Source organism: Aulonocara stuartgranti (assembly GCF_965226115.1).
Source record: "Aulonocara stuartgranti genome assembly, chromosome: 20".
Taxonomy (NCBI): Eukaryota; Metazoa; Chordata; class Actinopteri; order Cichliformes; family Cichlidae; genus Aulonocara; species Aulonocara stuartgranti.
The window spans coordinates 16,052,141-16,063,783 of record NC_138956.1 but is presented as its reverse complement, the minus strand read 5'-3'; the positions used below and the strand labels follow the sequence as shown (position 1 = coordinate 16,063,783).

Sequence of the window (11,643 nt, the reverse complement as noted above, 5' to 3'; positions counted from 1 at the left end):
TTAACTTATTTGACCTTTAGAAGTAATGTGATACTTAGAATCCTTCTATATTCCCTATATGCCTATATGTTGTCAATAATAACTATTTGTCTTCAAAGATTTTAAGAACATGGTATTGCTTGCTGTCTAGATGAAAGCAGTTATAACAAGGTTAAGCCAACAATGTATGTGTATTCATTCAGTATTAATCCAAGTGGTCTTTTTGCAGTGCAGTAACTCATACAGAGTTCCAGTCAGCTTGAAGCAGCACATTTTTACTTTCCCCCCCAGTAAGCTCATGCATCCTGAGCACCTTTTAAAGGTTCCAGATGGCACCAAGTGGAATTCTAGGAGAGATAAAAAATATGCACAAAAGCTTTTATTTAAGCTGGTATTTATGATTAGCTTGTAGGCACTTGTGGTAAAATAGTTTCACAAGTTATTGATTTTTAAAGTGTTTATCTAATGTTAATACAATTTATTATATAAGCTGCTCATCAGTTTAGTTGTCTAGGTTACCCCACCCTTGGCTTGCAGGTCAGTGAGCAGCAGTCAATAAACAGAGGCAGCCTCTGAAGCATGATGATTGGTCTGCACTTTGTCACGCCCCAAATGGTAATAAATCAAATACAGTGGAGTAGGAAAAAAAAGCCAAAAATAAACTTCATAGGCATGTGGAGAGTACTTCTTTTATTTTAAATATGTCTTCATTGGTTTAGCCTGCATACAGTAATGCATCAGCACAGAACTACACAGTACATAGGTGGACTGCTGTCACACCAGTTGCAGCTTGGCCAATGTGCAACATCAACAGTCAATATCAGACAGCCAGGCCAGCAAATCCCTTCATTTAAACTCCATTTAAAACTACTACTTTTTTTTTAGATACAAAAACCACAAGGACGCCTGTGTGTCAGCAACTTTTTTTATGACAACACAGACTTCAGTTAGGCAGTGTGGTACTTAACAGTGGCAAAAAAATAAAATATAACTAAAAAAAGAAGAAAATTTATCGTCATAGGTTGAACATCAGCCATGTTGATTCTAGAGATAGAAAGTGAGCATCTGAAAAAATACACAATTGTAATTGATCCACAAAATAAATCAGGGAGGTTGCAATTTGACTGACACCCTCCCCTTGATTTCAAACATTTCCATCCTATTTTTATAAGACAAAAATAACCAAACTTCCAATTGACACGTGCTCCCACAAATCCCGTTGTTGCACCGTTCGACCTGTGTATGGCTTTAAATGGGGTTTAAAGACTTGGCAAGATGAGAAGGCAGTAATAATAAAATCAGATGCAAAGCTTTCAGCATGTACGCACTAAGTTTCCATCAGGCCTACAACATGCAGATAGGGTAAAGTAGTAACCGTGTATCTGGTGAGAAGATTTAGGCACACATGAGAGCTATCTACAACTGTTACTTGTTCTCTTTTGTGCCAGCTTAAATTCGCAAGTTCAATGAAAAAGTAAACACAGTGGTGTTTTACAGAAACTACGTTCCTGTATCGCACCATTAAGGCCTTCCCTGACTTTCACAACAAGTAGCCATTAAATTTAACCTTATGCCTATTTAACCCAATTTGAAGCTGGGCAGGGATAAAAATGTGTGCTTTTAATATGTTTTTGTACTTTTTTTTTTTCCTTTATTTTTTTTTGGAATACAACAAGCTGTCAAACATATAACATCAGTATGGGTTGGACTTATAAAGATGAATGTTTCGGCTAGTGGTTCATTGGTTATGTACTTTTCAGCGTAACCATGCACAACATTTCTAAAACACAAAGAAAAGCAATTCAATTAGCATTTTAAGATTAAGAACGTGGAGGTTTTTAAGGCTATGACCCATGGTTTTTCTAGGAGGAAGAATAAGATGGAAAAACAGAATCAACTCAGTCACAGAGACAAAATAACACAACCTGTCATAGTTTGATGAAATAAGTAGTGGAATATTGACTTGAGCCTCAAGTGCAGACTCTCCTAGCTTCTCTCCTGGTCGCCCGTGTAGGAAGTCCCCTGTGATGACAACATGAAGGAGAACATCTTGTTTAAAAACATTTTAGGATGTACAGATGGAGATACCTCTGACACTTTAGTTTGGATTGAGATTTAAGAGTCATCTTATCAAGCTTAAGTGTTTAACAGCAGTATATACACTCAGGGCACTTAATGGAATAAGATAACCCCCCACATCAACCAGACAATCGCCTATTTGGCAACTGGGAAGGAAACACTCCCTTTAAACAGGATGAAACTTCCTGCCACGACCAATTCAGGGGTAAGGGTAAAAACAAGGAGTGTAGGAAGTCAATTAAGCATAAATGCTAAATGGATGCTGTGAAACATATTTGAATAGGTGCACTTCTGGGATCCAAACTGGATTTAACTGAGACGGTAACTTGGAATATAGGATATATATGAACATTAAAAACAAGTATCAACTTCTAGGTTACAGAATTAAAAGCCAAAAACTTCATTTCCTCTAATGGCCAGTATAAACTGGCTACAAACAGAGCTTTAGCTGTAACATTACAACCTGGAGAAATGGTTTTGTTCTTTATAGCTAATTTCCACATTAATAACACTTAAAGTTAGGGGAGTGGCCCAAAGCTGTCTGGTGTCACATCCACTAAGCTGATTCACTGTCATTAAATTCTATTTTTTAGTATTAATTACACTAATTATGGGGTATCTATGTCTTTGTATTATACCTGTAGAGTTTTAGGAGATTGTAAACCAAGCTTTTGAATGTCAGCTAAAAACTAAAGCTAGAAAAAAAAAAACACCCACTGAAGTAGAAGAAAACAATGCTAACACCGAGGCTTTAAAAAAACAGAGCCCAGAAAGAAAGTTAGAATGTAGCCATAACTAGCTAACTAGCTACATTATAACTATAGCTACATTAGCTCAGTTTTTAACCCAAATTTAGCCAGTTCATATTCATGTGTGAATATGTTAGTTCTGTAACATAATGAAATGCTATAATAATAGGTAGTGAGTGAATTCAATACATGCTGCAGCTACAATATGTCATGTAATGTGAAATAATAAACTAGCTACTGAAGAAGCTAGCCAACTGTTATGCTATGGTACTGTGTTAAAGTAGGCTAGTTGTGTCCTGTCAGGACAAAAAGAAAAAAATTAAAATGACAAAGGTACAACAACAACAGCTCATCTGTGGTGAGAGGAAAGCTCTAGGACAGCCTGAACTTGTGAGTGTGCTACCAGTTATTTTCTCAATAACAACAACCCTTGTATTCTAGCCTTATGAGTTTATGGGGCTTTTGGGTGGCTGATTTTTTATTTGAATCCTTGGGCAACGCCAAGTTGCTCTCCAGGGTGTTCGTCAGAGTATGAATGTGTGTGTTTAGATGGAAAGCAATTAAGTGTAGGAGAAAAGTGCTTGCATGAATGGGTATAAAGCATTCCAAGTGCTCAAGTAGAGTCGAAATGCATGATACGAGAACCAGTCCATTCATCACTTGCTGTGCTGCCCTGTGTTTAATATGTAAGCTAGCTAAATGTATATCAGACTGTGACTTTTTACAGACTACTTACACAACATTAAAAAAAATAAATAAAGCCAGCGGGTTTGTTTCACTCCAAACCCAGCAGCTCTACATCAAAGAGGAGGGTGGCATTAGGTGGGATGATGCCCGGATGGCCTTTGTTTCCGTAAGCGTAGTCAGGTGAACAGGTCAGCTTGGCCCTCTGACCAACACTCATCTAGATGCAGGAGGATGAAGAGGAGGAGACAGAAACAGGACAAAGGCAATGGATTGTTATTGAGCACTTGTTCTGCTAGAAAATACAGTTAATTGGATCATAATGTAGTCTCTGCAGTGGAAGTTAGATAATAAGCCACAGGGGACAGTAAAAATATCTTGTTTACTAATGATGCTTCAGTTTTCCTCAATCTTATCCACAGTGCATCTACTCTGACTGCTTTACTGCACAATAGCAAATCAATCTAAATGCCCTGTGGGTATATTAAAGATCACACTGAGCACACAGAGAACTTGAAGTTGCTACCATTAAAAATACAGGATGTCCACACAGGCAGCACCAGCCACCTCATCTAAATGCTGCACGGCTGAGCGGGTGAGATATGGAGCTGTGTCCTTGCTGTGTTGGTGCACAGAGGAACAGAGTTAATGGAGAGCTTGGTAAGTGAAAACTCGATAATGGAACCATGTCAATAAATTTATGTGTTACAGAAGCAAAATACATCTTCTTTGAAACCATCCCAGTTACATTTGCCTCTAAATCATGACTGCTGAAGCTGCTGAGCTTTATGACTTTTCCCCCAGCATCTGATCCAGTGGCATACAATACACTGCAGAATGTCCTCTGAGGACATCTGAATAAATTCACACAGCTTATAGACCAGCTTTAGCTTCATTGCTTGATCATTATTTTATATGTGCTGTATTGGGGTTTCCGTATGGGGTACTAGATACAAATTTAAGACTGTTTAAGACACATAATAAAATGTTTATTTCCTTTCTGCAATCAAGTCAGTCCAATGTAAAACCAGTGGGAACAATAAGCTCAGCACTTATTTACAAAGCACATGAGCGGGTACATTGATATCACTGACATCACCACCTCATTTTAACCAGCTGAATTTCATAATTGACAGTAATACAACTAACTAGTTACATGACCTGGAACCAGACAAGTAGCAGAAACAATGGCATTTATGGCATTTGCTCCAGGTATAATGATACTGTTTATAAACAGGAAACAATGAACACGTCTGAACAAGCAAACTCTAAAGGGCACGATTTTTGGTCCTGGAGCCTTTCTAAAGTCTGTTTTTTTAGGCTGTTTTTAGTCTGGGTCGTTTTGGCTAATCGTGAATGAATCTGTTGGACTGCAAGTCTGCAAATAGCCTAAGCAGAAGTTAAAAGACATTTTGCAAAATGCAATCTCAGTTTTCATTTTTTGCCCGGTAAGAATTTTACTTCGCACTACCTCTTTTCATATATCTGCTTTCATGGTCAGACTGTTTTTTTCTTTTGTTTTTGTGTCCAGCCCATGCGCCGCTTAGCAGACAGTTAATCAGAGTCCCTGAACTGTTGATTGAAATTCTTTGTTTTTTTTTTAGTGTTCAGACTAATTAGCAACAGCATGTCTGCTAACCAAACTAGCTAGCATATGGTGATAACTTAGCACACCATCCTCGGCTGTAAATATGGTCACTTCTCGTGGCGATCGTGGCTCAAGAGTTGGCAGTTCGTGTTATAATTGGAAGGTTGCTGGTTCGAGCCCTGGCTTGGACAGTCTCGGTTGTTGTGTCCTTGGGCAAGACACTCCGCCTACTGGTGATGGCCAATGGTGCGATATGGCAGCCTCGCTTCTGTCAGTTTGCCCCAGGCTACAACTGTAGCTTGCCTCCACCAGTGTGTGAGAGTGAATGAATAGTGGAATTGTAAAGCGCTTTGAGGGCCCGAAAAGCTCTATATAAATGCAATCCATTATTATTTCCGGCTCCAAAAGAACTACAAAACCAGTGGAACACGTCAGCTTTGTTATTTCCATCTTCTCAGCAGAGTCGATGGTTGTTAACCTGACTGAAAATAGGCTGAATGAGCATAGATGTATCCATGTTTTATTGAATCATCATCAACTTCAGTGAATGTTGTAGTTAAATTCCATCATCTTGGACTGCAGCTGGTGAAGTAAGCTTTCTTCTGTTGTACAGCTTAGAACTGCAGCACATGAGCCAGTTTGGTGGCCTTCCAGCTTGCAGAAGATCTCCAGTAAGGAGTACGAACACCAGCAGCAGTCCAAGATAGTGGAGTTGGAATCTTTCCAACCACAGGACTAGATCCTTCCTACAAAGCAGCAGATGGATATTGAAGACCGCCACAACAGTAACCTACCCAGTGACTCAGCTAGTAGGGAAAATACAAAATGGTTAGCAGCAAATTAACTTCCCAAATAAAAGTGAGAATATTATGGCCTAGTAAACTGAAGGTGGGTATCACTGGAGGGATGAATATATAAAACTAAAACGTGCTAACCCACCATGTAAAGTCTATGATGGAAAAATGTAACGCTACTAATAATAACCTTTTTACCTTTTCCCAAAGTTCTCCAGCCTACCTGCACTACACCCTCTTCCCAGCCTCGGATCACTTCCTGCTTGCCAATCTTGAACCGGAAAGGCTTGTCTCTGTCACGAGAAGAGTCAAACTTCCGTCCGTCTGTGAGAGAGCCTGCAAACAAGGAAACGGTAAGATGGAAGTACAGTGTGTGAGAGAAACAGAAACAGCTGCTGGTGCACGCCCTCATCCTGCTGTTGAAAAAGCCAGCCATTACCCCTGAACATGAACAATTACAGGACTAATCACTCACAGAATGTTCAGGCCGGCTAATATCTAACGTGTACAAGTTGTTTCATAAAACCATTGCAAACAGTGATGTCTTCCAAGCTTCTCTGGCATCCATCATCTCTGCTGTGTTTATACAGAGCGCACAAATAAAGGGATTCTCAGCATCTCAGAAATAGAAGCTGCAGCTGTCTGCATGGTGGGTTTGAATGTGAGTCAGGAAGATGCAGGCATGGGTGCACAGAATAGCAGCCCTCCAATACCATTTCCGCCATCGTTATTACTGTTATTACCACCACCGTGGAAGGGTGTGTGTCTGTGTGTGTGGTTGCTTGATGCAACATAACACATATCGATACGCAGATCAGGAGGCGAGCTGGCAAGATGCAGCCTGTAATCCCAGCGGCACGGTGGGGTGTCCTGTCCTCTTCTGGAAATCTAGATATCAGATTATCTGGACAAGCTAAAGGTCCCATTCGATCCGAGCACTGCGGTGCAAAGAACCCAATAATGACTTTCTCACACGCTGATCATTTCCTGGATGCAGAGCTGCTCCCAGACAGACCAAGTTTTGATCTTCATACAGATGTCTGCATCAAAAAAAGACTCGCTTGTGTAACGGAATATCCTGTTTCATGTCAAGATAACTTTGTAGGCTTGCAGGAAGGGAGACGGCTCAGAGAGGAAATCCTGCAGATTGTGGGTTATTAAAAAGGAGAGAATGCAGTCTCAAGCCTAAAAACAAGTTTTAAAAAATATGCTTTGCCTTGCAAAGCCCAAATGAGCTCTGACTTCATGTTACATAATCTCGAAGCAAAGAGGCTTGTGTTACAGGGTGAGTTATGTCTGTCTCACCAGGCAACACGCTTTGCCAAACTAAAAACAGGTGCAGACAAATATGTAGTCTAGTATGCTGGGAACTGCATGACATGATCTACATGTTACTCCCTTTTAATACACTGCAAAGCATGCTAATGATATCTGTCAGTCTGTCCACTGCTTTTACGTCTCAACAGCAACACGAGGAAGGATTTCCATGAAGTAGTGTGCAATTTCCACAAGAAAACTCTCAATGACTTTGCTGATCCACAAACTTCATGCTCCACTATGAGTGGCTTGTAATAAATTAGTTTTTCATATAGCACTATCTGAGGAGAATTTTAATTTATGCAAAACTTTGGCAATAGAAAAAGCCACAAATTTGATTGCACAAATTCTGCTAGCATGCACACAACCGACTGCTAAACCTCAACATACGGTTTTAGCATTGCATTGCTAGCGTTGCGGAGCTCAGATGGGAGAGGAGTCCAGAGGGTAGGGCTGCCACATTGAAAGCTCAGCGGTACAGAGGTTAGAGCGAGGGACAGACCCATGGCTGAAGATCGTAGGATCTGAGACGGTGTGCACGGGTGAAGGAGGTCAGACAGATACTGAAGGCCAGCGTATGGAGGGATTTGTAAGTGAGAAGGATCTAGTAAGTGATGTGTGACTTGATCGGCAACTAGAGATTAATGGGGGTTGGGGGGTATATGTTGCCAAAACTTAGTCTGTTTAAATGAGAGCCAGTATAAAAGATGGACACAGTCACTCACTGGATAGTTAGTCACTTTTCTCTATCACCAGTGTTTTGAAACCAGATGTGACGAGTGAGGGCTGGATCTGACTGTGAAACCCCGTGCTTATTAGTTAATAACTCTATACTCATAGGCTTGTTAATATTAATAGGTCAAGTATACGTCATTAGTCAATTAAACGGTGCTACCAATTTGCTAATGTTGACAATTTGTCATGGACGAGTGTTCATATTTTGGATAATCCTTCTTTATCCACTATTGTTTTTGCCAATCAGTTATGCTATCAATAATAATAATGGATTGCATTTATATAGCGCTTTTCGGGCCCTCAAAGCGCTTTACAATTCCACTATTCATTCACACACTGGTGGAGGTGAAGTGTCTTGCCCAAGGACACAATGACCGAGACTGTCCAAGCCAGAGCTTGAACCGGCAACCTTCCAGTTACAAGACAAACTGCCAACTCTTGAGCCACGATCGCCCCAGTCACTACTTTAGACTTTTTTTAACACAGTATGATTTTCAATTTCAACCCAACTCCTCCCTGAGCCTGGTTCTGCCGGAGGTTTTTTCCTGTTAAAAGGGAGTTTTTCCTTCCCACTGTCGCCAAGTGCTTGCTCATAAGGGGTTGTTCTATTGTTGGGTTTTACTCTAATATTAAAGGATCATTATCTTTCAATATAAAGTACCTTGGGGCAACTGCTGTTGCGATTTGGCACTATATAATTAAAACTTAAATAAATTGAACCATTTCAGTCTTCATCTGCACCCTGTGGCTTTGGATTATTAGTTAGACAACAAAACATTTTATGCTGCCATCCAAGTTGACTCCAGTGAACTGTAATAAGCTTCTTCCTTTCTAAACATTTTTTCTTAAAAAAAACACAAAAAAACCACCAAAAGACAACTGAGATATTAATTAACACAGAAAATAAGTCTTAGCCACAGACTGTGCTGTACATCAGTCCTACAGCTCTATCCTGGTGGCACAAAGGAGGGGTTAAAAATAAAAGATGTGACTGATATTGCTAACTCTTGTTCAGAGTGACGAAGTGACCAACATTCAGTGTTGTTCACATAACGTGCAATTCTCCAGAAAATAGTAGAGGATTGAGCCTGCTATTATTACAGTCAGCCAGACGGTTATAATCGGCTCAGCTAAACGCCACCAACCCCCAACCCCCCAACGACCCCAGAGAAACTCCAACAAAGACAGAAAAGCGCTGGAAATCAGACGGGATTTAAAACCGTGCTGTCTGGGCTCCTCTGGTCTGTCTGTCTGGTCCTCTGAGTGAACCCTGCGGCGGAATCAGTCTGCGTCCCCCCTCCACCTCCTCATTTGTTAATTATCCAGACAAGACAAATGACCACATTCATCCAGTGATCTTCATGAGGCTGTAATGGAGCGGTCGGCCCCAGACTGAGGCGCGCATTATTTTACGCAGTGGTGAATCTAGAGCACCGTCCCCGGGACACACCACCACCTCCACCACCAACTCCACCTACTGTTGCTGATGCTGCTTTGCACGTTTTCACCTACCCAACACACCGAATGTGCGGGGAGTAGAAACGCGACGAAGGGGTTAAATTTCCACGCAGCTCGGTCGGTGACTGACAGTAATACCTCTTTGCCCTACTGAGAAATCACTGCCTGGAAAGGTCTGAGGCACAAAATATGTCTGCTGTGCACACTTTGTCCGGCTGCACGTTGCTCTTAATCCAACCCTCACAGCGTCCCTGCGAGGATTCTCATCATCTCCTGCGATACTTTCAGGATTATCACGCTGAGCTATTTTTCAGAACGGGTGTAGGACACAGTGCCCACAGCCGTTACTCCACTCGGACGGCCTTCCCGTGAACCCGCCGGTGTGCCTAACGTGTACAGTGTGTCCGTGCACGTACAGTTTAAGTTTGTCACGTCAAACTCACCGACATAATGCACCACACACGTCTGTCCTTTTTTGGGGAAAGTCCGTCCTGTGGAGAAGCCAAAAGGGAGCTCAACATAACATGCTCATGACGCAATTAAGGCGCTGTTTCTATGGCTGCACGCAAGCACGTTAAAATGTACAGCAGGCTTTACCGTCACCGGGGGTGATGGTCTCGATTTCGACTCCCATTTCAGCGCTGTGCGTCCTGGAGCTGCTGCTGCTGTCCCTGAACACGGCAACACTCCTCCCGCAGTCAGTCTGTCTGCGCGCTCCTCCGGCGGATGTTCCACATCTCTCTCTCTCTCTCTCTCTCTCTCACACACACACACACTCTCACTCACACACACACACACACACACACACACACACACACACACACACACACACACACACACACACTAGCGTCAATGGCTCACATCAACACTTCCGCCCACGACCACCAAAGTAAAACCCAATCTAAATCACTGGAACGGACCCCTGGCGGCCACAGGCCACCCGTTTTCATATTTAGATGAATGTTATTAGAATAAATAAAATCAGTTTTAAAAGTGAATAATATATTGTTCAGATATTATCTTGTGATTTAAAAAAAAATCAAGATTAAAAAAGTTTGCAAATAACAGAAAAACAGGCCTTCAAAAAGGAAAAACCGATCACAGCGCACTGGGTTTACTCTGGGCACCAGCAAGTGCTCCTTAAATGCAAAAGCACAACGTAGCAAGAAATTAAAAAAGTTACGTGCCATTCATTTCTGACTGAAAGAAGAATCAGAACTGACCTGCTTCTTAGGTTTTTTCATTCTCCATGGTTCATTTTTTTCAACCTTATGTCTAAATTTTATCTTGCAATGTTTATTATATTATTATTAAAATATTATTTTATTGTTGCTATTGTTCTTGTACTATTTTACGGTGACCTTGAGGGTCTTAAAGGCACCTATAAATAAAATGTATTATTATTATTATTATCGTTAAACTGTAGCGCAGTAGTTGAGACTGTTATGCTAAAGTCACTATAAAATATTTGCATGCCAACCGAGTCCACGTGGATGTGTGTGTGTGGCCTCTGAGATCTTAATTCATCTTAATTCAGAATACAGTAAGCTTAAACTGTATGTGAGAACAGGAAAGGAAATATTTAAAGTGGAAGCTTTTTTTATTCACGAGAATGATTTTAGGTTTCTTAGATCTAAACACTATACAGTGAGTCACGTAAGACAAACAATAAAACACTATTAGAACAAAGGGGGCCCATCAGATCTGATCAATAGTCAGATATTACACAAAGCTTGACATTTCCATAAATCCATCTACCATGTGTTGCAGATTGCTCAGACCTCCCTCTTCCCACACAACACTCTCCAAAGGGGCACTAAGAGGCTAGGAACGAAGCCAGCCAAGAGACACAACTGACAATCTCATGTCCAGCTGGGATCGTCTCCCTCCCTTTTGGCATGCCCAAATCCAAGGAGGACCCCTAGATTAGAAACCACATCATCTGCCTTCCTCTCAATTCTTACATTTTAAAATTTTCAACCTCACAGCAGAAATAATCAGAAACCAAGACTCTACAGATATTTTCTTAAGAAGTGCTATACAGTGGGTAAATATTTTTAGAATGCCTTTGTTTTGTTAAGGAAGGTAGCCACTTTGAATAGCTGGCAGCTGTGTGCCAAGCTTTACCTCTGCTAATTACAGTTGGACAAACAATAAAACCTGCTGCCAGATGCAGAGAATCTGTTTGCTTCAGTTTTGGTGAGTTCAGTCTTAGTATTTGATAAGTCTGCTACTTAGTAGTTGCTAGCAGATGTGTGTT

At 41.1% G+C, this 11,643-nt stretch overlaps 1 protein-coding gene across 1 annotated transcript; it reads right to left on the bottom strand.

The window, feature by feature from the left end:
• Nucleotides 1-652: 652 nt before the first annotated feature.
• Nucleotides 653-10,255, bottom strand: fkbp1ab (FKBP prolyl isomerase 1Ab). Its single transcript, XM_082518079.1, has 5 exons — nucleotides 9,981-10,255; nucleotides 9,827-9,874; nucleotides 6,097-6,209; nucleotides 3,544-3,711; nucleotides 653-2,001 (listed from the first exon to the last, which is right to left on the bottom strand). The coding sequence occupies exons 1-4, from the start codon at nucleotides 10,015-10,017 to the stop codon at nucleotides 3,583-3,585; spliced, it is 327 nt and encodes a 108-aa protein (XP_082374205.1). The 5' UTR covers nucleotides 10,018-10,255; the 3' UTR covers nucleotides 653-2,001; nucleotides 3,544-3,582.
• Nucleotides 10,256-11,643: the final 1,388 nt, after the last annotated feature.

What these genes read in the sequence shown, in the direction of transcription:
- fkbp1ab (XM_082518079.1), bottom strand. Translation starts at nt 10,017, where the DNA reads ATGGGAGTCGAAATCGAGACCATCACCCCCGGTGACG. An exon ending in GTGTGTGGTGCATTATGTCG is followed by an intron (nt 6,210 to 9,826) that starts GTGAGTTTGACG and finishes CCTTGTTTGCAG; the next exon opens with GCTCTCTCACAGACGGACGG. An exon ending in GGGAAGAGGGTGTAGTGCAG is followed by an intron (nt 3,712 to 6,096) that starts GTAGGCTGGAGA and finishes TCCTGCATCTAG; the next exon opens with ATGAGTGTTGGTCAGAGGGC.